The 25384-nt window shown below is 39.3% G+C and overlaps 1 protein-coding gene across 5 annotated transcripts in view; it reads left to right on the top strand.

Moving 5' to 3' along the window:
- Window positions 1–25117, top strand: part of Tnfrsf11a (TNF receptor superfamily member 11a) — a 58618-nt gene extending 33501 nt beyond the window's left edge. For 4 of the 5 annotated variants that reach the window (XM_021239256.2, XM_087191787.1, XM_013077262.3 and 1 more), the window contains exons 7-10: window positions 1105–1218; window positions 5725–5777; window positions 7146–7914; window positions 21426–25117. In XM_021239256.2, coding sequence (XP_021094915.1) covers window positions 1105–1218; window positions 5725–5777; window positions 7146–7914; window positions 21426–21715 — 1226 coding nt within the window. In that variant the 3' untranslated portion in view covers window positions 21716–25117. The remainder of the gene's footprint in view (window positions 1–1104; window positions 1219–5724; window positions 5778–7145; window positions 7915–21425) is intronic. The other variant, XM_087191785.1, reaches the window with a different exon arrangement.
- The last annotated feature ends 267 nt before the right edge of the window (window positions 25118–25384 follow it).

Genomic DNA, 25384 nt, shown 5'->3' with positions numbered 1-25384 from the left:
TTTTAAAAAGTAGCACTAGGGCTTGAACCCAAGAACTTGAACAGGCTAGGCTACTTGATAACTTTTGACACTGGATTGGAGATACCTAATGATATATTTATACACAGAAAGAAAAGAAAGCTGCAAACATGAATGAAAATTTCCAGACAGTAGGGTGATGATGATCACAGTGAGCTGACTGTGTGGAGATTTTGGTCATGAACCAGAAGTAGTAATTTGTTAGAATCTAGCTGTCGTGATTTATGGAACATCTTATAAATCAAATTAATTTTAAGCACAATTTCAAAGATTGACAGAAAGTTGCTGGTTAATGAAGGAGGCTGGTTACTAGAGGTGAGTGGGTCAGTGTGGAGGTGGGTCTGGATATTGGAAGAGATAAGAGAAGTAGCATTATCTTTTTAATGAGGTAAGAGAACATAGATCACAGAACAATCAGGTAGGCAGGTCAGGGGTTTAAATTTGACATTTTGAGAAACAGGAAGTCATTAAAGCATGTGGATATGGAGTTACACAATCAGAGCAGAGTTTTTGAAAGACCATTTGGAAGACAGCATGAAAAATAACTGAAGGAAGGAAAGGCTATTTTTTAAAAGGAGAGAAGGAAAGGAAATGTGGGAGTCCAGGAACCAACGGTTTATAATACAAAGGTTCTAACAAAGATGTGACTGAGGAGGGATGAAGAAAATGGTGGAATCCGTGTTGTATCATAGCAGAAATACTTCCCTGAGGCTGAGGTTCTAGTCTCATGGCCAGCGAAACCCTGGTGCCATGCTGGTATTTGGACAGGTGAAGGCTTCCTTTTGCCCGCAGAGGCATCCACTGGAAAGAGGAAGCAGGGCGTCGTGGTGAGCGCAATGAGAGTTGTTGTGAAGTAGAGACGTAGTGATATCCTGGAATGACCTCACACAGAGTGGAGCCAGACCAGGTAGCACTGGGCTTGGCAATATGAGCTCTCTGAAAAATGCCCAGTTAGGCCTGAAGAGCTCCCTGCTTATCCCAGACCCATATCCATGATTCTGAGGTTGGAATTCTAGGGTTTTGTTTTTAAATTTTATAAAATTAAATAACCTTTAATATTATATTTTTCATTTTCTTCCAACACAGACCCCCAGATTTACTTGCCCAGTTTAATCATTCTGCTTCTCTTCATGTCTGTGGCATTAGTGGCTGCCGTCATCTTCGGTGTTTACTATAGGAAAAGGGGGAAAGCAGTAACAGGTACTGTGTCTAGTGTGATGTTTGAAAATTAATCTTGAAAAAATAGATACATTTGTAGGTAAATGCTTTGGAAGATGAGTAGATTGTCCACTGGGATCTGTTTAAATAAAGGTGATTGCACTTTAAGAGGAGAAACACCTTCTGTATGTGATTCATTGCTCTCTAGTAAAACAAACAAAATAAAAAGCCAACTTTGTACCTGTTTTAGCCTTTGGGGAAACTGATGACTTGTAAGCTTTGTGTTTCAGATGTATAGATTGTGTAGCATCCGATATATATATTTTAAATGTATGCATTTAAAAGAGAGACAATGTTCAGATGAAGAACAGAGGAGGTTTTGATTGGAGTGTTATCTTCAAATGTGAATCTAAAATTATAAATTATATGAAGTCAAATTTAGGTGCTCATATTTAGAATGGATAATCTAATGTTGCTTTCGATAGTGTCTTTAAATATCACATCATGTTTGACTTAAACTTCAAAGCTAAAAGCAGTATAATTTTTATGAAAGGATTCAAGGCTTCATTCAGCTTGAGAAAGGTATTTCTTAATCTTTTAATGCTCAAATCCTTCTCTTCTGAAGCATCTGTCATGTTGCTGTCCTTTTCCATTTGCAGTTGCTCACTTGTTTATTTTGCCCACCACTGCTCTGCTGTGATTCTCCTATATCACATCCAGGACTTCGTGGAGCCTTGTATAGCTTGCTGTTTCTATTAACATTATGTTGATTAATGTCCTGAACAATCAAAGATAATTAAAGAAAAACATAGTAACTGAAGGTGTTATTGTTAAGTGAGACCAGTGCTTGGGCAGGGACCACTTTGTTTTTTAAAGAATCTATTCATTACTGAGAGAATTAACAAAGAAAATGGTGAAGCCAAAATCATATCATAAATGATATAGCAGAAATGCTTCCCAGGGCAGCCTTTCACTTGTCTAACAACATCACAACCCAGAATTTAGAAAATATATATTCATATGATGAGGATCACTTAACCAGTCATGTTAATGTGAGACAGACTTCTGATGTTTTGTTCTTTAGTTGTTTCTCTTTAATGATATTTTACTGCCTTATCTTACCAAGAAAAACAGTAAGCCAATCAATTACTTGATTGGGAATTATGACTGCTGGCTTTCTTTTCATCCATTCATTCCACATGTTTATTGATCACCTGGGACAGGACTGGCAATAGAGCTTCAATACAGACACAGCCAGGACCTTCCTAGAGGAGGCATCTTAGTGGGCAAGGGAAGTGTCAGATTTCCAAAGTAAAGTTGAGGATGGAAAGGTAAGTGCCCAGTGCCAAGTAGAAGATGCCAAAGGGTCTGCCCGGCCTTGGGTCAGCTGGGACCTCCCAGAGGAGGAAACAGGTGACCTAAGCTTTGGAAGACAGGCTAGAACTTTCTAATCAGCCCCTGGGGAACTAAGGTGAATCACAGTATCCTGAACTGAGAGAACTGCACACTGGGGAACATAGAAAGTTGGGGGATTGAAAGAGGCTCGTGTAGCTGGAGTGCAAAATACCAGAACCATAGCAAGATAAGCCAGATGACACCACCCTGTAGGTCTTTTAAGGCCTACTATAACCTCTGGTTATAATATAGAAAACAAATTAGGGGAATGCAGGAAGAGTTGCAGGTACACCAGCTAGTAAGGCTGCTGTAATTGTCCATGGAGGGATGATGAATGGTTATCACCTCTAGGTACAACTATTATTTTTAGTACCATTTGTACTCATCCAGTACTGATTCCTATAAAGAAAGAACTGCAACTGTCTTTTGATTTGGGGTAATTTTATTTTGATAAATTTAAAAATTATAGGGAAGCAAGAAAATGATGATGATGATGAGTAGGAGGATTATGTTGATAACAGCAATGACCAACATATTTGGGTAGTTAGTATGTAAAAAGCATGGCTATTTATATTTATATATTCTAAATAAATTTTCACAAAAGTACCACGAGGTACTGTTATTTCCCCCATTTTCTGGTGAGGAAACTGAGACTCAGAGAGGTTAAACTGTGCAAAGTCACATAATAAAGGCTGTAGCCGAAATGATATTATATGTATCAACCAATGAGGACTGTGCCTGGCACATTTAAGGGCTTAGTGCATGAGAGATTGTTAGCTATTATTATGAACTGTGATTATGTTCCAGTGAAGAACTGACAATCCTAACTTTAGTCTTAATAGTGAATACAACATTGAATATTCATTAGAGGTGGGTTAAATTTTTATCTTTGCAAGCCACACCAGCCTGGCAAGTGCAAGGTCCTGAGTTCAATCCCCGGTACCAAAAAAATTTTTATCTTTGCATTATACAAATTCATAGCTTTTTTAAAATTCAGAGATTTGACTTTTTAGATTTTATCACTTCTATTTTATTAAAGTTATGGAGCTGTCCTCAGTATATACCTCAGAACATACTCTTCTTAGAAGCAAGAAGGTATGGTGGAAAAGATTTGCTGTTGGAACTCAGTGGGTCTGACCCTTAGCTCTACACCTTGTACTTCACATTTTTTTTTCTTAGCAGTACTGAGGGGAACCCAGGAAGTTTGTACTGAGCTACTTCCCAAACCCCTTTTTATTTTTTGTTCGAGATAGGGTCTCATTAAGTTGCAAAGTTTCCCAGGCTGATCTTGAACTTGAGATCCTCCTACTTCAGCTTCCCAGTATGCTGGGATTACAGGCATGTACCACCAAGCCATGATGTACCTCACTTTTATTTTACATGTACTTGAATTAGTGTTTAATCACTTTACCATCTCTGGGACAAAATACTCGATACCCACAACTTAAAGGAGAAGAAGGTTTTGGTTCATGATTCGGGGGATTCAGTCCATATTTGGTTGGCTGAGTTCAAGAGACAACTATCATGGTGGAAGGGCATAGTGAAGGAAAACTGCTCATCTCTCTGCAGCCAGTAGACAGGGAGAGAGAGAGAAGGGAGGAGCAGGGGACAAGAATACATTCTTCCAGGTCACATTCCCAATCATCCATTTTTTCTAACCAGGCCCCACCTCTTAACAGCACATTCATCTGTGAACTTATCAGTGGATTAAGCCACTTCTGGGTATGTTGCCCCCGTGATACAATCACCTTGCAAAACGCTCTGCCTGCAAACACATGAGACTTTGAGGATATTTTAGATCTCAACCACAATAGCTAGTTTGAAGGAAAATCAGTCTCCTAGACACATTTTCTTTGTCCCCTAACATACTTAGCTTGATCTCTCATATTCAGGGAAAATTGCCAAGGGAATGTGAATGCAAGGATGTTGCAATTGTCTGTAGTCTAAAAGTACTCTTAGAGCCCCAGATATAACACAGGTATTTTATGGAACATTAGTGGGCCATGTTTTTCATTATCTAGAACAGAAAGTTCTGTTTTTGGTAAGAGTTAGATGATTTCATTGTCTTTACACAGTTTTCAAAATAATTTTTTTAAAATTTTGGTTTGTGTTAGTACTCGTTTGCAGTACATAATGATTACATTCATTGTGGGAAGTAGGTACATGTATATAACACATGTATAACATGTATATAACATGAATATAATTATTTCCCCCTTCTCCTTCACCCCCATTTAAATTTTTTTCTTTTTTTTTTGCCAGCATCAGATTCATTTATTTATTTTATAAATCCTTCTCAAGTTAACACAGATTAACAGCCAGAATAATAGGGCAAAAAACCGTATAATACATAAGACAATTATACTAAATCGAGGTACACTTTTAGATACATTGGCCAGGCTGGATTACAGTAACTCTCTCTCCTTTCTATGTCTCTTTGTCTCCCTATTGTCTGTCTTTTCATAGTCTTTAAATTAGTTTGTTTGTTTGTTTGTTTACTTATTTATTTATACTAGTTATGAACCTAGGGCCTTATTCAGGCCAGCCAAGCACTCTACAATGACCTACACCCTCAGCCCCAGTTGATTTGTTTTTAAATGCATTTACTTCCAGGCTCACTCACTGAAACATTGGCGTTGGAGTATGTTTAAGATAGTATTTAACTAACAGAAGGCTCAATAATTCTGAGCCTGACACAGAAAAATAAGTTGTTCCCCATGTGGCATCATTTAAAAAAAGAAGAAAGTCAAATATACATAAGCAGAGAGTAAAACAGTGGTTACAGGGGTAAGGGGAAAGGAAATGTGGAAATGTAGGTCAAAGAATGCTAAGTCACATGTATACAGAATAAACAAGTCTGGAGAATTGTATTGTATTCACGTTTTTCTGCTAAATGAGTTGAATTTAGCTCTTCACACACACGCATGCACACACACACACAATGGGTAACTATGTGACATAATGGATAAGTTAATTTGCTTTACTACAGTAACCATCTTTCTACCGATATTTATCCTGTAACATCATGTTGTATAACTTAAATATACAAAAATATGTAAAAAAAAAAGAAGTAGGAAATATACAAAAAATTTATTTTGAAAAAGAAATCGGAAAGTATAATGTGAAGCCCTTATCCTTCCTTTGTTTTTCTAGCAAATTTGTGGCACTGGGTCAATGATGCTTGCAGTCGCCTAAGTGGAAATAAGGTAAAGTTAAAAGTTTTTAGTGCTTTAAGTACTTTCAAAAATTAGCCTCATGTGACTGTAATTAGTCAACTCTTGAGTCCCATTGCTTAAGGGGCACCTCCATATATGGTGTCAAACCTCAAATCCAAGGACTGTTTCTTGCTGAGTTGCCCAGGACCCAAGTTAGAGCTCACTGTAAATGCCTGTTTTTCTTTTTGTTCCATTCCATGTTTGTAACCCAGACCTTTACACATCCTAGGCAAGCACTCTACCACTGAGCTTCCCCCAGCCCTCATTCCACTTCTGTTGTCTCTCTGTATGTTATTTTTCTAGTACCAGTCTTGATTGCCTAGTACAGAGTGCTAGGAGGAATAAGCTACAACTCTCCTTTGATCTTACAGTTATTTTGGTAACTTTTTATTTTGACATACTTTCAAAATTACAGAAAAAAATAGTGAGACTGTGATAACAAACTGCCATATGCCCTGTACCCAGATTCACCCGTTGTTTATATTTTATTATGTTGCTTTATTCTTTGCTTTCTTTCTCTTAGTATATGAAGATGCATATTTTTTGGAATAATTTTAAAGTGAATGGAGATGGTGTGTTCCTATATTTTTAAATACCTCAGTGTCCATTTCTTAAGAATAAGGACATTCTTATATATAACCGTAGTACATTTGTCAAAAATCAAGAAATTTAACAATTTACAGTAGTATAATACTATTTTCTAATACACATTTGATACTAAAATTCCATCAATTCTATTTTGTCTTTTAAATCTATTTTCTTAGATATAAAAATATATCAGCTTTAAGATCATACTGCATTCTCTAATTCCATTCCAAACACTAAAGAATTCATTCCCATCTTTCCCTTTTTTGTATTTGAAGCTTCCGTTTTCTACCAATATGACATCTGGCTCCTCTTATTCTCAATGTGTTTACTCATTTGCTCAGTTATAGAATACACAGAAAGTAGTTTCAGAATTATTAAACCTTACCACAGAAAACACAGAGCTACTAACTAAAATTTAGTATTTAGTTACAGTTTGGTTTTATGATAATACTGTTATCTATTTAGATTGATAGCATATGATCAAAATATTGTGCTCAGATGTTACTTAGGTTAGTTCTTTCCTTGCATAGGAATGAATATGCTATTCTTTTGAAATACAGTAAGACTGATTAATTTCTGGTTGTATTCCATTTTAGGGTTCTCTTTCATTCTGTAATTTTAAATAGAACAAATAAAGTGCTGTGGTGAATGTGTGCCATCTGTACTTGTTGGAAATAATTAGTCCAAACACTGTTTTTAGCAGTGGTTAGCTGAACATGTTCTAATAGCTCTGGGTATTGATGCCTCTGCCTTCTGAATTTATATCTGCAGGAGTCCTCAGGTGACAGCTGTAATGGTGTTCACTTGGCAGCCTCTCCTCAGCTCAAAGTGTGTGAAGGTGTCTTACTGCTGAATCTGGAGGAGAAGATGATTCCACAAGATACGTGCTGTCCAGACGGTGCCGGTGTCTTTGGAGGTGCATGTGCAGGAGCTGGGCCCTGTGCACAGGGTGAAGAAGCCGGAACATTCTCTTTGGTTGAGATTGAGGGGGACTCTTTCAGGCAGATTCCCATGGAAGATGAGTACATGGACAGGCCCTTGCAGTCTTCAGAATGTTCACTGTTCCAGACCCAGCCTGGAAGCAAATCTACACCGCCTTTCTCTGAACCCCTGGAGGTGGGAGAGAATGACAGTCTAAGCCAGTGCTTCACAGGAACTGAGAGCATGGTGGATTCAGAAAGCTGCAACTTCACGAAACCCCCATGTAGGACTGACTGGATTCTTGAGTCCCCTGAAAAATACTCACAAAAAGAGGTGGAAGATGGCAGTTGCCCATACTGGGCAGCTGGTGCCAGCTTGGCAGACAACTGCATAGGCTGTGGGAACCCTCCTGGGGAGGACCGTCAACCCCTCGTGAGTTCCTTGCAATGTGGACACTTGCCCCAGTGTGCCTATGGCATGGGCCTCCCCACTGAGGACATAGCCGGCAGGGCAGAGTGGGGTGACACACCCCAGGATGGGGATGATGTGAGGCTTCCAGGCTCCTCAAAAAGAGGCACTGGATCTGGGAGCTCCCCCAGTGATCAGACACCTGTATCTGGTAAGTTAATTTCCTTGTTTCCCACCTTTGGGCAAAAGAGCCTATTCTTGATACAGGGCTTGGGGCAGGTATCACAGACCACTTAGGGAAAAGGAAAATAACATGGGAAAATTCAACGTGACTCTTTTCTCTTAATAAGTGTCTTTACTGGAGGTGTTTAGGTTCAGTCCGTATGTCAGGTGGTGGGTTGTGTTCACTTCTGTGACTTCATTTTCTACTACCAGGGCTCTTACTGCACTTACAGACATCCCATATCCTTTTGCATTCAGGCTTCTCATGGTTAGGTTAGACCTCAGACTTCCACACTAACACCTGCCAGAGTCAACACTGACCTCAGGACTGGCTGAATCAAGGTGTTACCATAGATTTCTGGTGTTTGGTCTTTGTTTTAGAACTAACTTAATGGGCCGGGGGTTTGGCTCAGTGGTTCCACCGCCTGCCTCACAAGCATAAGGTCCTGAGTTCGATCCCCAGTACCACCAAAAAATAAATAAATAAATAAATAAATAAAACTTAAGCTTCTTAAATCTCTCCTAAGAAAGCTCTTATAAATTTCAGGAAGACAAAAATATATAGTTAATTGTTAATTAGTTAATATTTGAGTAGCATCTTGATTCTATACCAAATTAATGGTGCGGTAAAAATGTCTTTAAATGCTTTATAGGAGAAGCCCCTTTTATAACCAGTATGTATAACATGTTTATAGAGCCCAGAGGATAATTTACAATCTAACATTATTATAGAGATTTATTGCTGCAACACTGCTTGAGCATGAAAAACTCACCAGTGATATTGTGACTTTTTCCCGAGGATAAAACACCATCTGCTTCATTATGTACTTACTTTGCTGCTGATAGTGAGGGCTTCCTCTGGCTCTGGGAATTATTAGCCCCATGAAGGGTCAGGGATTTCACTGAGAATCTTCTGAAAGCTATAAGACATTCTCTCCAGAATTCATAGAATTCTAGGATTCCTAGAATCCTCCAACTCAAAAAAAAAAAAAAAAGAAAGAAAAAAGAAAGCCCATCCATGGACTACCTGTCTCTAGAGATGCTTTTTCTTTCCTGTCTCTTGATTTGGACTGCAAGTGGCACTAGCAGCCAGACATCTTTAAATTATTCTTTAACACAAACTGTTTTGCTTCAAGGTAATGTGGGCTCCCGGCTTGTTTGGTAAAACAATGTTGCTTTAATATTTGCCAGGCCTTGTGGTTTGCTGAAACTACTACACAAATCTACTGATGTATAAATTCTGTCATATGATTACCAGTCAAACGGAAAGGAGAAGACACATTTTTTTATATTTTGGTGTAGTTTTCCTTCAGAAGACCTCAAAATTTATTTTTAAGGTTTTAAGAGATTTCTATGACTAGAAATTAGGCCCTGTTCTTTGTTTGCATTTTTCTACCTCCATTCTAGCAGCTTGTTTTGTTCCCCTTGGTTTGGGAGGCACACAGAACACAAGATCTCTGGGCTGCAGCTCAGCCTATGGCAGCGGCCAGGTCTTGACGCCAGGAAGATGTCACTGGTCACTGTGAGGAAGTCCTAAGTGATTCTCGGAAGAGCACAGTTGGCAAAATACAAGGAGATTCATATTCATATTTCCCCACCCCGTGTGTGTGTGTGTGTGTGTGTGTGTGTGTGTGTATTTATTGTCCTGAACCCAAAAGTCAAATCTTTGCTCTCCTGTCAAAGAGTTAAAATAGAAGCCTCTTCTGGTTTTCATTATTTCTCCAGCACTAAACATCTAGGCATAGAGGAAAGGAATAAAAAGTGTGTCGTCAACTGAGTGGTGTTAATTTGCAAAAAGTTTACACTGCTTTTTCTGTCCTTGTCTGGTGCTCAGCCATGCAAAACATCCATATAGTCTGCCCGTGCTCAGTTGCCAGCTAGCGGGCGAAATTAATTTTCGCCTGAGGAAAAGCAGCAGCCAGATTGATTTTTGAGGCTGTGCAATTCTCCCCACAATTATTTCTACATGAACAGGCCTTATGGTTTCTGATCAAATAGCACATTTTCATTCTTTTTAAAAAATATCATAATTTATGTTTTATAAAATGTATGAAAAAGGAGGTACCTTGGGCAAGAAATAAGAGGAGGGCTGGGGATTTAGCTTAGCAGCACAGTGCCTGCCTGCCAAACACAAGGTCCTGAGTTCAATCCCCAGTACCAAAAAACCCACAAAAAACCCCCAAGAAATAAGAGAGGGGCCTGATCTCTCTAGGTCTTCTAAAAGGCACTGTGTTCTCAGGACTTGTGGATAGTGGCCTCTTTTATTGGATTTTTGGATTTTAGAAGTATTATTTTGATTAAACATGCAACCAAATCAAGTGGTTTCTGAAATGACAATGACTAGAGACTTCTGCAGGAAAAGGTATCTCCATAGAGGCAGGATTTTTTTTAAGTGGATGTTCTTCAAACAGCTTCATAAGTTTGGACAATTAAAAGACAATATCCAAGGTTGTTAAGGCTATGTTAGTGATGTTACAACACTTAAAGAACAGTGAAAATTATTAGTGAAGACAAAGAGAGGGGGCAAAACATACTTTTGGTTATGTCTTAAGCAACCATTTATGTCTTAAATGATGTCTAATCCTGATGGCTGGGTACCTTGGTTACAAACATTCTCAGGCAGAGTTAGGAGAATTTCTACTGTGCCACTGGAGAATTGTTACTTCATATGGAAGAAATAAGGGCTATTATAATTAATGTATCTGTCATTGGCCAATGACTTGGCTTTGGCTCCTAAAGTCGTTCATTTGGTTCAGCCACTTCTGAGCTGAAGAGAGTTGTTTATTTATAGGCCCCCAACAATTTGTTTTGTTTTGTTTTGTTTCTGCCCCCAACAATTCTTGATGAACCCCAGCCCCAGCTACATATTTGCATTACTATGAAGCCTTTATTTTTTATTAATTTTATTTGTTAAATTCTTTTATTGGTACATTTTAGGTATACAACACACTTACATTTCTCATTGGGAATTGTACCTTTACATGATGCATCTTGGTTCTTATTTTTTCCCCATTGCTAGCCCTCCCTTCATCCCCTCCACCCTTCCCTATTTACAAAGACTTTATTTCCATTTTTTCCATTTCTCAGCATTTTTCTTTTCCCTTCTTTCCTTTCCCCTGCCCCTCCCACTACCCCTACCCCTTTGGACCTTTTCTTCCTATTTTGCATTATCGATTATTCATTCTAATCATTGGTACATTTTAGGTATACAATATAATGACATTCATCATTGGAAATTTGCACCTTTACATAATCTGTCTTGGTTCTTATTTTTCACCCTTGCCCAGCCCTCCCTTCAACCCCTTCATTCCTCCCTATTTACAAAGATTTTGTTCCTGTTTTTCCATTTTCTCATATTAATCCCATTCCCTTCTATGCTTTCCCCTAGCCCTCCCACTTCCTTCCCCTTTGCCCCTTTTCTTCCTATTTCACATGACCTATTATACATTTAGTCCTTATTTACACTTTCAGGTTCTCACACCAGAGAAACTATTCGGTATTTATACATGTGTGTCCTATTTATTTCACTTAAGAGTATCACCTCAATGTGCATCCACTTAATTATAAATGTCTCTAATTTCTCATTTTTTATGGCTGAGTAGTACTCCATTTTATAAAAAAACCACATTTTCTTGATCCAGCCTCCAGTTGATGGGCATTTGGGCTGTTTCCAAGTTTTAGCTATCACAAACTGTGCTGCTATGAACATGGGTGTACATATATCATTGTGGTATGATTCTTTTAATTCTTTGGGGAAGATCCCCAGCAGTGGAATAGCAGGGTCAAATGGGACTTCCAGTCCTAGTTCTTTGAGGTATCTCCATACTGATTTCCACAGTTCTTGCACCAGTCTATACTCTCAACAGCAGTGGAGCAGGGTTCCTCTTTCCCCACAGCCCCGCCAGCATTTGTTATTGGTTGATTTCATGATAGCAGCCATTCTTTCTGGAGTGAAGTGGAATCTCAGCATTGTTTTCATTTGCATCTCTCGAATGACCAGTGATGTTGAACATTTTTTCATGTCTTTATTTGCTATTTCTACTTCTTTGTCTGAGAAATGTCTGTTCACTTCAGATGCCCATTTTTGGATTGGGTCTTTAAATTTGGGAGGTCTGATCTTTTAAAATTCTTTATAGATTCGAGATAGTAGACCTTTGTCTGAGGAAGAGCAGGTGAAGATTTTTTCACACATTGTGGGTTGTCTCTTCACACTGCTGGTGGTTTCTCTTGCTGTGCAGAAGCTTTTTAATAAGAAGAGATCCCACTTGTTGATTGTTTGTGCTAGTTCACAGGCAACTGAGGTTTTGTTCATAAAATCTTTTCCTACACCGATGTCTTCAAGAATTCTACCTAACCTCTGTTCCAACTGGTTCAGAGTTTCTATTTTAATATTTAGATCTTTAATCCATTTTGATTTTAGTTTAGTGCATGGTGAGAGATATAGGTCTAGTTTTAATCTTTGGCAAGTTGAAGCCCAATTTTTCCAGCACCATTTATTAAAGAGGCTATCTTTCCTCCAATGAGGGTGTTTGGCTCCTTTGTTGAAGATGAGGTGGCTGAGTGTGTCTGGAGTTGTTTCTGCATCTTCTAATCTGTTCCACTGGTCCTCAGGTCTGTTTCTTTGCCAGTACCATGCTGTTTTTATCACAGTAGCTTTGTAGTAGAGTTGCAGGTTGGGGATTGTGATACCCCAGCCATGTCTTTGTTACCTAGAATTGCCTTTGCTATTCTGGGTCTCTTATTGTTCAAAATGAATTTTTGGATTGTTTTCTCAAGGTCCATGAAGTATGCTGTTGGGATCTCAATTGGAATTGGATTAAATCTATATAGCAGTATTGGAAGTATGGCCATTTTCACTATATTAATCCTTCCTACCCAGGAGCAGGGGATGTCTGTCCATTTTCTGATATCATCTTCAATCTCCCTTTTCAGAGTGCTATAGTTTTCAGAGAAGACGTCTTTGATATCTTTCATTAGGTTGATTCCTAGGTATTTCAGTTTTTTGGATGCTATTGTGAAAGGAATTATTTGCCCTGTTTCTCTCTCAGTGAGTCTGTCATTTGTGTAGAGGAAAGCTGTTGATTTTTGTGTGTTGACCTTGTAACTAGCTACTTGACTGAATTTGGTTATTAAGTCTAGAAAACTTTTGGTGGAGTTCTTGGGGTCTTCTATATAGAGTATCATGTCATCTGCAAATAATGACAATTTGACTTCTTCATTTCCTATCTTTATTCCTTTTATTTCTTTCTCTTGTCTCATTGCCGTGGCTAATGTTTCCAGAACTATATTGAACAAGAGTGGTGATAGTGGACATCCTTGTCTTGTTCCTGATTTTAGTGTGAAGGATTTCAGTTTTTGACCATTGAGTATGATATTGGCTGTTGATTTTTCATAGATGGCTTCTATCAGTTTGAGGTACAGACCATCTATTCCAATTTTTTGTAGGGTTTTTATCATAAATGCATGTTGGATTTTGTCAAATGCTTTTTCTGCATCTATGGAGATAATCATATGGTTTTTGTCCTTGGCTCTATTGATATAGTGTATTACATTGATTGATTTGCATATGTTGAACCATCCCTGCATCCCTGTGATGAATCCCACTTGGTCAGGGTGTATGATCTTCTTGAGGATCTGCATTCTGTTTGCCAGTATCTTAGTAAGGATTTTTGCATCTATGTTCATTAGTGAGATTGGCTTATAGTTCTCCTTTTCGGTTGGGTCTTTCTCTGCTTTGGGGATCAAGGTGATGCTTGCTTCCACGAATGAATTTGGGAGTATTGCTTCCCTTTCAATTTCACTGAAGAGTTTAAACAGTAGTGGCAGCAGTTCCTCTCTAAATGTCTTGTAGAATTCAGCAGTGAAGCCATCAGGGCCCAGGCTTTTCTTAGTTGATAAGTTTTTAATTATTTTTTCAATTTCATTGGTTGATATTGGGTTGTTCAGAATTTTTAGGTCTTCTTCGTTCAACTTTGGTAATTCATATGTATCTAGGAATCTGTCCATTTCTTCTGTGTTGTCCATCGTATTGGCGTATAGGTTCTTGAAGTAGGTATGGATGATCCTCTGTATTTCTGCAGGGTCTGTTGTAATTTCACTCTTTTCATTCCTAATTGCATGGATTTGGGCCTTTTCTTTCCTTTTTCTGACAAGGTTGGCTAAAGGTTTGTCAATTTTGTTGATTCTTTCGAAGAACCAACTCTTGGCTTCATTGATTTTTTTGTATCGTTCACTTAGTCTCCATTGCATTGATTTCTCCTCTGATCTTTATAATTTCCTCTCTTGTATGAGCTCTGGGGTTGTCCTGCTCTTCTTTTTCTAGAAGCTTGTGGTTCAGCATCAGGTTGTTTAATTGGGCTCGTTCTGTTTTCCTAATATGTATTCACTGCTATGAATTTCCCTCATAAGACTGCTTTCATTGTGTCCCATAGATTCAGATATGTTGTACTGTCATTGTCATTTAATTGAAGGAACTGTCTGATTTCTTCTTTAATTTCCTCTGTGGCCCATTGGTTATTCAGAAGTGTGTTGTTCAATTTCCACATGTTTATGAAATTTTTTGAGTTTCTTTTGCTATGGATCTCCAATTTCATCACACTATGGTCTGATAATATACAGGGGATAACTTCAATTCCTTTGCACTTACTTAAACATGTTCTATGAGAGAGTATGTGGTCTATTTTGGAGAATGACCCATGTGCAGATGAGAAGAATGTGTATTCTGATTTTGTGGGGTGGAAGACTCTGTAAACATCTGTTAAGTTCATTTGTTCAAGAGTTCGATTGAGTTCTAGTATTTCATTACTTATTTTTTGTCTAGTTGATCTATCTATTTGTGACAGTGGGGTGTTGAGGTCTCCCACTACAATTGTATTAGTGCATATATGATTTTTCATGTCCGTTAGTATTTGTTTTACAAAGTTGGGTGCACTAGTGTTTGGTGCATAGATATTTTTGATTGTCATCTCTATGAAGCCTTTATTGAAGGTCTACTCAGCCAGAGAGACTTGGACAAACTGGAAAACAAGTACAGAGTAATATTAGAGAAAGGAGAGTGAAAAAAGAACCAATAATTTCAGAAATGAATTCCTTCCAAAGACTGCTCCTTTCCTAGTCTTCTTCTTAGTGTTGTTCATAAGGAGCCCTGGGCTGTTTCTTGTGGAACTGAGATATTGTCATCATTCCTCTATCAACAATCCAGATTAAGCAGCCACATCCATTCAGTAGGAATTTTCATAACTTTGACATTCTTCATCTTTCTGGTATCTTTGAAGGTGGTTTAGCTATGGTATATTCAGTGAATAAATGTTTATAGTCTCATTCATTCAACCAGTCAGAATAAGTAGATGAACAAGGAACCACCATTCTCATTTTTGTTCTCCGGTGTGTTTTCAGCCTTCTACTGATTTCCTCTTTGGAGCTAGAGAGAAGCATAGGACGGAAGGAGAGGCATTTGTTGTCCTAGACACATTCAGCTGTCCTGGGGAGAGGTGGCAGAGACCACAGAGCAAAGATGAGCTGGCCTATCCAAGTGGCACAGACTGTCTAAAGCCAGGGGTATTGAAGATGAATACACCTGTCTGACTCCCCATTTATCCCTCATCCTCAGTCCCCATCCCTGGGTCCACTAGCTTTTGGAATGACTGTTCTTGACCGTCCATTTCCATTCTCAAAAGACAAGAAAAGGCTTTGCTACCTGTGTTTTCTTCCTTTTCCCATCTGTCCCCTCAGGAATGGACAGTCCTCTATTCCTGACTTTCTTCACTCTCTTGTTAGAATGATTGCCATCCACCAACTTGAATTTCAGCTTTTAGCTCAGTATTGTAACGTAGACACTAATTGGTTCTTTGGCCCTGACTCTTAAAGTAAAAATTATTATTTTATAATAATATTCAGCATTCATTGGTACTAAAAATCAATGCATTATTTCAAAATATATAAAAATGTGTTCACTGTATACTTTGTTTAATTTAGTCCTGCTTTCCTCTTTCTTTACCAATAGGACTCATATGGGGAGGGTTTGGTCCTAAGACTACAATTTTCAAGCATGATTCAGAATGGAACTATTAAATACTCCTTTTCCGTTATCTTCATAAACCCAATTTCTTCCAAATGCCTGAAACAGAGCTTACATTTCCATAAGAAGGAAAGTCACATGAGAAGCATATGGGTTAAATATAAAATACATTTTAAAAAAATTCCAAAAGAACTCAATGAAGGCTGGGTAGTTTGAGTGTATTTGTGTATATTTTTAGTTCTGTTCCTTGGAAGAAAATCTACATGACAATTTGGTGGTATTACTTGGCGTAGTTCTTGTGATTTAATATTCATATACCATCCATTTTAAACAATATAATGGGTTTTTGAGAAGAAAAGTGTGCATTATCTTGCCTTAAAAATGTAAATTTGGTCAGGGATTGTGCTCTTAAAACTAGGTTTATTATTTCTGCCTGAGAAAAACAGATTCCAGAGAGCCTGCTATATAAAGCATGGGTTTAACAAAATATAAACAGCTTTCTGATTGTAAGGGACACATCATTTGTTCATTGTTTCTGTTGATTTTTGAGGCTATTTTTAACACTCTCAAGTTATCTGAACAATTTTCTCATTAAGTCATACTAAATATTAATGTTAAATCAACTAATCCATTTTAAATGTTAGAAACTCTTTAAAATTTCTAATTTTATAAAAATACCCAACTCACTCTGATTTTTAGGTCATACCTTTGAGTAGTTTTCAAATAGCATTCTACCAGTTATATTGCATTCAGAGACCTGTAAGATTGTGTTGCTATCCTGAAAGTTGCAGCTTTATCAGTGATATTTTAGATATTAGCTACCAGGCACTGGCTAAGTACTGTGTATGAATTGTCTTTTTAATTATTCAAAGAAATCTTCTGGGTCAAGCTCCTCATCCAAGATCACACAGATAATAAGCAACAAAGCTGTGATTCACCGTCTGACAGTGAAGCTTGTACATTAACCCACCATACCACCTCCTCTTAAGTTAATGCAGTGACAGTGATTTAATTCAATTGCTTGCCTTGGGGAACCCTCAGTGCTCTACAGAATAAGGGCAAACAGAAGCTGGGATAATTGGCTGCTCTAGGGCAGTGGCCAGGCCAGGCCCAGAAGTTTCTTCAGGAAGGGACACTAGGAAGTGCAGTAAGTGATGGTTACGTGGCCTCTTAATGGACTCCTTTTGCCAGGTGTCTCTGAAAGTTTCTATTTTCACATCACTAATTTTTTTTTTAGTGAGGAAAGCCCTTTCTCCCACAAGCCTCCAACCCTATCTTTTTTTGCAAGTAAACTTAAAATAAATGCTCCAGGGCAGCCTTGAAGGAGAAAGCTGTCCAAAAGGCAGCCTGAGGAGAGTAGTGGAGAGGGAGTAAGAGGCCCTTGCTTTGTAGGTATTCCTGGAGGCTTGGTGGACTAATGGGAGATAGAAATGCCTTGCTCCTTTTTAAAATACAGACTTTTTTAAAAGAGCAGTTTTAGGTTCACAGCAAGTTGAGAGGGCTTTACAGAGATTCCCCTTGTACCCTCTCTACCCATACATATGGGACCTGCTCCCTTTGTTATCAGCATCCATGAGAAGAGGAAGGATGTTTGTTATATACTGACACAACTAATTCACCCTAAGTCTAGTCAACATTAAGTTCACTCATGGTGTTGTGTATTCTGTGAGTTCTGACAAATGTATAAGGATATGTGTCCACCATTGTCGTATCATAGAAAGTACTTTCACTGGCTTAAAAATCTTCTGTCGGGCCGGGGATTTAGCTCAGTGGTTCCAGCGTCTGCCTTGCAAGCACAACATCCTGAGTTCGATCCCCAGTAGCCCCCACCAAAAAAAAATTCCCAAAATCTGTACTCTGCCTGTTTATCCTTCCACCCCCGTCCCAACCTCTAACAACCACTGATCTTTTTACTCTTTTGCTTTGTCAAAAATGCCATATATTTGGAATCATATGGTATGTAGCCTATTCAGATTGGTTTCGTTTACTTAGTAATATGCATTTAGATTTCTGCTGTGTTTTTTCATAACTTGATAGCTCATTTCTTTTTATCACTAAGTACTATTCCATTGTCTTGATGTACCGGTGTACAAAGTGTGATTGAAAAAATATATTGTTTAAATGTTTTTAATGTGTTATAGAAAAAGAACACTTTGACATTAATCCTCAAAATTCTCCCCCCTCACTTTGCGCACATACCGTTTCATGAGTGTCTCTATTTGCATAGAGACAATATTGCTGCCTCAATATTCTGAACTGATTCAAAACATTTACCTTTCATAGTCATTTTGACTTTGAGGAAGAGCCAGAAGTCACACAATGCCGGATCTGGTGAATAAGATGGATTGGGACACATCATAATGTTTTTACAAGCCTGCCTTCTCATTAGGTGGCACTTAGCAGCAGCATTCAGGTTATTTTTGATGACATCTTGTAAAGACAGGAAAGAGGACTTCCAGAACCCCTTCTGAAAATGCCAAGAGTGATGGGATAAGTGTGTTAGAAGCAAAGGGGAATATTTTGAGTGATATTAATGTCAATATGTCTTTTAGTATAGTAAATTTTAAAAATTTAAACAGTCACTATATATTTTGATCACACTTCGTATTTGTTCACCTAATGAAAGACTCATGGCTGCTTCTAAGTTTTGGCAACTATGAGTAAGGCTGCTTAGACATCTGTGTGTAGATTTCTATGTGGACATATGTTTTTAACTCCTTTGGATAAATATTGGGTAAATAAGGAGTTTAATTTCTGGTGTGTATGGTAAACCTCTATTTAGTTTTGTAAGAAGCTGCCAAACTATCTTCCAAAGTGGCTGCACCATTTGCATTCCTATCAGCATTAACTGAGAGCTCCTGATGATCCACAATCTCACCAGCATTTGGTGTTCTTGATTTGAGCCACTCTAATAGCTGTGTAGTGATATCTAATGATTGTTTACATTTTCCTTTCCCTCGTGACATATGATGTGGAACAGCTTTCCATATGCCTATTTGTCATCTGAATCTCTTTTGGTGAGGCGTCTGTTATAGTTTTTAGCCCATTTTTAAATTGAGTTGTTTGCTTTATTGTTCAATTTTAAGAATTCATTGAATATTTTGGTAAAAATTCTTTATCAGATACGACCTTTGCAAATACTTTCTCCCAGGCCCCAACTTAGCTTTTATTCTCTTAGGGCTCAGGCCTTTTTTAGGCTGTCAGGGGTAAGCCTCATCCAAATCAGCCTTCCCTCTTATCAGCCAGCAACAAGGGAGGGGGCCACCCTAACAGGAGAACCTATTGGAGGTCCTCAACTTTCACTGGAAAAACTTACCCTTCATGGGGCACATGTCAACCCCAGAAACCACGACAACCATGTGAAAAGGAAACCCCAAAGCCTCCTTTACCAGTATACACCTGCTCATGCGGTTTGCCTGGCCTGCCCTCTCTGATCAGCTTGCATACCCCTGGACACCCTGCTGTTCTGAAATGTAGAACAAACTGGGCATGGTAGCACATACTTGCAATCCTGGCTACTCAAAAGCCGGGGGCAGGAGGATCACAAGTTCAAGGCCAGCCTGGGTAAATCCCTATTGAAAGAAAGAAAAGAAGAGAGAGAGAGAGAGAGAGAAGAAAAGATAGAATTATTCTAAGAAATTATTGCTTTTAGCAAGAATAATTCAGGAATGAGCTATATTAAAGGAGAAGGATATTACCAATTCATTCTGAGCTCTGATCTAATCTAGCTCAGCATTCAGAGCACACTGACTAGTATGACAAGAAATGAGACTGTGGGACTCAGTGTAGATATATGTAGATGAATGTTCTGATGAGAGGCAATCATAATGATTGATTTCAGAACAGAAAAAAGAAAGTTTGATTTCTACAGGAAAATGCCCTTTCAGGCTTTGGCATATTGAAATCTTCCAACAAGATAAGGATGGAAATATAATGTTACTGTTCAGTCTGTTTCATGAACCTTTGTGTCCTTGGAGCTCCATGAGTGCTAATATTATTTTCTGGGAGTAGTAATGCTATCATTGTACCTGTGGCTAATTCTTTGTTATTTCCCAAGCATTTTCAAATTCAGCATCTTGTTTGACCTTGTGCCATCCTGAAGGATCTTCACACATTCATTTATTTGTTTATTTAACAAATATGAATAATGTGCTTGTGCTGTGTGGCTGCACATGCCAAGCTAGCATGACTTGATAATTGATGCTCATTTTATAAATGGACAAATTCTTAGTACTAGTGACAACCAAGTCAGGACAAGACTTTTCACTGTGCCTCTGCCTTGGCTTCCCTGAAGGCACCCAGACTGGAAGAAGGCTCTCTAGAGAAAATTCTGGTATGACCGTTGGTGTGGATGTTATTCAAATGGTCTAAAATGTGCCTTCCAAATTTGGGAGAAATGTTTTTTTGTGGAGTAGTGACAGAAACTTCATTTTATTTCTATACATTATTAAGCCAGGTAACAATAGAGAACAGATAATGAAGGTGAATATGGAGGAACCATTTTGATATTCATGTCCTCGAGTTAGACTAAAAGATTCTGTTTGTGATGCTGAGCCTCAGGGAGTTTCCAAGTCTGCTTGGTTTGAAGGTACTTATTTTCACCTGGGAAGTTTGTGGAGCACCAGACTTTAAAATAGAAGAATTATTAAAGGTGACGTTTCCTAACATTTGTTAGACTTTTTATTTTTCAAAGGGACTGCTAAACACTGGCTACTTCCAGTCACCTGCAAAGAAATGAAGATAGAACCCTTCGACTGAACACCTTTCAAGGCTCAGAAGGAAAAAGTGATGTGTAGGATTATTTTTTCCTTTTTAGCACTTTTCTCCCTAGGAGTAAAAATGTTTTAATGTTAAGGAAATGTATTAGCCTCTGCTAAAAGCTGAGCCCACTCAGCCCCGTGATTCTCCAGGGATGAGCCCTTAGGGATCTCCCTGAAAGCTGAGAGGAATGACAGACCTCAGGCTCAAGTCCAGTCGGAAAAGAGGGTGGACAGATATCTCCTTGGTGATATAGTTGGGGCACTAGCTGTCTGGCTCCATGTGACAACTCTCTCTCTCTCTGTCTCTCACACACACATTCACGCACACACACACACACACACACACACACAAACACATACTTGTAACATCTGAATCTTGACAGTGATACCACGGTCCAGGTGGGTTGTTCTGTCAGTATCCTAAAGTCCCCTTGACAAATGGTGACACATCAGTATGGCCTACAGGCTTGCCTCATGTTCCTTCCCTCTTCACCTCTTCCTTCGTCCTCTATCCTCTGTCCCTTAGGCCAGGTAAGGTCACCTTGCGCTTCCCATAGGGAGCATCCTCCAGGGGGAGCCCGGTTGGTTGCACTCTTGAGGAGAGCGGGCTGCTGGATGCGCGCCCTCCTCCCTTGATCCATGGGAAAATTTCCTGTCACAAGACCGAGGTGCCTCCGGGAGGAGCTGACTCAACCTCACCCTGTTCTCTCCCTCTCCCCCTAGGAAATGTGACAGGAAACAGTAACTCCACGTTCATTTCCAGCGGACAAGTGATGAACTTCAAGGGCGACATCATCGTGGTCTACGTCAGCCAGACGTCGCAGGAGGGCGCGGCGGGGCCGGGGGGCGCGGGCGCGGAGCCGGTGGGCCACCCGGTGCAGGAGGAGACTCTGGCGCGCTGCGACTCCTTCGCGGGCAACGCGCCACGCTTCCCGGACACGTGCGCGGCCGCCGAGGCGCTGCGGGAGCCGGACAAGGCCTCGCGGCCGGTGCAGGAGCAGGGCGCGGCCTGAGCGGCCCCTGTGCCGGGCCTCGTAATCGGGCACCGCGGAGCACCGGATCCTCCTGACCTTGGCCGAGATCATACAGGTGTGCAAAGTTACCTGACGTTCTTCACCCGCCTTCAGAGAACCAGACTTTTCAAAAAGTCAAGATGCATTGTGACTACTTACTGTTAGCACTGCCTCTTAACCCCTCACACAGGTACATACTGCTCGCTGCCATCTGGGTTGTCCACCTTTTACTGCTGTTTATGGCTCTCTACCCCTACCCTCGCTCATGATCACTTCATCAGTAACTGTCTCTTTTTGGCATCTTTGGTTTATGACTGTCCTGTTGAAGTCTGTATTTTCCTCCCTATGTTTATATTTCACTTTCTTTCATAACATATTTCTTGATACTTTTTTCCTGCACCTTTTTTTTTTTTCCTATTTAAGGAGTTTTTCAAAAGTCTTCTTCAAGGTGATATATACATATATATACATATATCTTCTCACAGTACTCTGTTGATGGCTTTCCAAGTGTGCATCTAAGAACTTTCAGGGAAAGGCTAGAGCTGTAAAGCCTGGAATGAGGGGCAGGGTACGTGTAAAGGGACTTTTATTTTCTGACAAATATTACGTGTCCTCTTTTTGCTAAAAGGAAGAAAATGAAATCTTGTTTTTCCCCATGAATGTTTTAAAGTTTGTATAGCTCCTGGACCAGAACTAGATTCAATGCATGCCCTTGTTCATTTATGCACACTATCAGAGACCACAGATATTTGGCAGCTAGCTATCCAAAAAAAAAAAAAAAATGGCATCTTCATCTCTAAAACTTGCTACAGTTGGCATTCTTAATCTTGTTGTCTCTGTGGAGAAGATGAAGAAAAATAGTAGAACACTGGTTCTGTCTGCCACAAAGTGAAAAGAAGGTGCCAGCAAAGTTCAAGAAGGAATAAAGTTGACATTAATTTATATTTTCTCCTTCTAGAGATGAATGCCATAAATACGTTTAAGCACTAGGGCCTCCTTTCTTCCTAAATAATTGTGCATCTATATCTTAGCCTTGAAGAAAATATCCCTAATTTTTCCAGTGTATTTAAATTACAAACCAAATCCTCATGTTGTGAATATAAAAGAGCTTATTATCCTACAGGTGCTTTTCTCTTGGGATTGGAAACAGAATGTAAGTCAGTCTGGAATGAAGTCACCTGGGTGGATTTACCTGCTGTGGCCAATGAGCACTGGTTTTCCTTGATACTGGAGAAACGATAAAACACCTAAGTAATTAAAAGTAATTTTGCACATCTGGTAGATGGTAAGAGTGTTAATGGTGGTCACTGTGCAGACTTTAATGGCCATAAATGTCCACCTAAAGAGAAAGGCTATGCATTGTTGAGTCTCTCTCCTGGTTTCAGTTCTCCTGTAACTGCTGGGTGGTAGCAGTTGATTGTGACTTTTTATGCAGAAGCAGTGGACAGCTCTATAATTTATGGGATCTTCACTCTGCAGGAGTAAAGAACTACAGGAAGTAACTGTAGTGCCAGAATGATCTGTTGGTGGGAATTTACCATCTTTTCTTCCCTTTTAGTTAACATCCATCCAGAGTGAGATATAACAAAAATGGGGGGAAAATTATACCTTTTGATTCACAACATATTAAACAGACAAAATAATAGTTCAGAAAGTAGGTTGCTGAGCTAAAAACCCACATTTTTACTGTGACTGTCATTATCTTACTTCACCTCTCTGCTTTCATTTTACTTTCTATAAAATGATCAATAATGATAATTTATCATAGTTTTTCTACCCAGAGATTATCAAATGGATGCCACAGTGAATGTTAAAAATACCTTGAGCTCCTTAAATAAAGGTGTTACCATTAATACATTAGAATCTAATTTCAGAAAAAGTAATATTCGTTCCCATAGATCTCTACTAATGCTGTATCATTCCAAAGACAACTAAATGATAGGAAGTGGATAGCAAATATAGGTCTGTGTATAGAGAGGTAGCTGACAGATGTAAACAGAATGAAATGAAAGCAATAATAAAAAATTATTTGGGGGACATGATAAAGAGATTATTAAATTTATATTTGACCATAAAGGACTTTTCATGGCTTGGTAAAACAGGGTTCATTATGGCCTCATAATCCAACATGTTGGTTTTATTTTGTCTTTTTGGTGATTCTCTTGACAACAGACTTGGGAGAAAAAAACTCTTTGATGATGTATCTGCTGTTAATCTCACAAGAAAACTAAGTACAGTCTGGCTACCTAGTAAAAAAGATGAAAGCTAAACTACCTATAGAGGGTAATGTTTTCTACCCACATTTACTTGCCTACTAGAAGGCGGAATTAATTTCTTTTTCTACCTGAGAATGTAAAACTTAATAATGTGTGGAAACTTCATGGAGCAGGGGAAAGGATTTTTACTGTGTAACAACCCATTCCAACACTCAGTGGCTTAAAACAATGGCTACTTAGCTTAAATTTCTATGGGTTGAATTAGCTTGAGTGGTTTTTCAGGCTTAGATCCAGCAAGGCTGGACTCCCTCACCCAGTTGTGGAGAGCAGGCTGGTTGGTGGGGTGGGCTAGGCTAGCCTGAGCCTTCTCCTCACGGTTCCTTGTCCTTCCACCCACCAAGTGGAGCTGATTCTTATGGTGGTGTCAGGGTCCTGAGAAGGCAGGCATAACCCTGCCAGGCTTCTTGAGATATAGGCAATAATTGGCACACTTTCCTTCAGCCACTTCTGTTGGCCAAAGCAAGTCAAAAGACCAGTGCAGATTAAAGAGATAGGGAAACACCCCCAAAGGAAGAGCTGCAGGGTAGCATAGTGGGGTGGGTACAAGGAGGGGACGATGAGGACCCTTTTGCCATGTATCCAGGGACATTGTTTGGAACAAAATGGTGCAGAGAAGGGTCCATCTGGGAACAAAACAGGCACATTTCCCAGGCCCTGATAAATGAAGGATTCCCTCTCCTGTAACCGAATTCCTCCAGTGGAAGAGATAGCCACATTCACATGTACATATCAAAATCTCTTCCAGAGTAATTGGAGGTGATTTGGGAATTGGGTCTATGATACTACTGCTGTACTTTATTGCACAGAAAACTGAAACATGACTGTTTATAAAACCAAGAAAACTGATGAGATGCTTTGGGTAGAGGAACATGTTAAGGAGGTAAAAGATCTAATGTTCACCTTTACTCTGCTTCAACAAATGTTTTTTATATACTGGGCAAAAGGGTGACATGAGCCAAGCACTGTCTTTGGTGGACATGTGGTGTATTATAGACATGTTTGCTCTTAGCAGTCTTAAATGAATATGATTCCCTTAGTTTATCTTCTTTGGAACACTGTATGGTGCTCTGGGTGCAAGCTGCACAGCCTGATTTGGGAGAGGGAATAAAGCTTTCAAGGCCCTGCATGCTCTATTGGTGAGTCATCATTTTCCTTTAGTGTACTTCCAATGTCTGGGCCCTGGAGCACCCAGTGAGAGGAGGTGAAGTGTGTTGGGGCTAGGAAGGAAAGGACAATGCTCAGCTGCAGCTGTCAGGGAAGGCTGCTGGGAAAGGGTGTGTGTGGACTTCCTGACCCCAGGGCAGTGCCTGTGAACCAGCTACCTTGTAACTACTAAAGCCTTGCCAGAGAAGAGATGGGCCTGAAACTGGGGCAAGTGTTGGGTGGGATAGGG

The sequence above is a fragment of the Heterocephalus glaber genome, unplaced genomic scaffold (assembly GCF_053883595.1).
Source record: "Heterocephalus glaber isolate CG9 unplaced genomic scaffold, H.glaber_assembly_v1.0 deba00000331, whole genome shotgun sequence".
NCBI classification, from domain to species: Eukaryota; Metazoa; Chordata; class Mammalia; order Rodentia; family Bathyergidae; genus Heterocephalus; species Heterocephalus glaber.
Note: the sequence above shows the minus strand (reverse complement) of the source record. Positions and strands in the feature narration are given on the sequence as shown.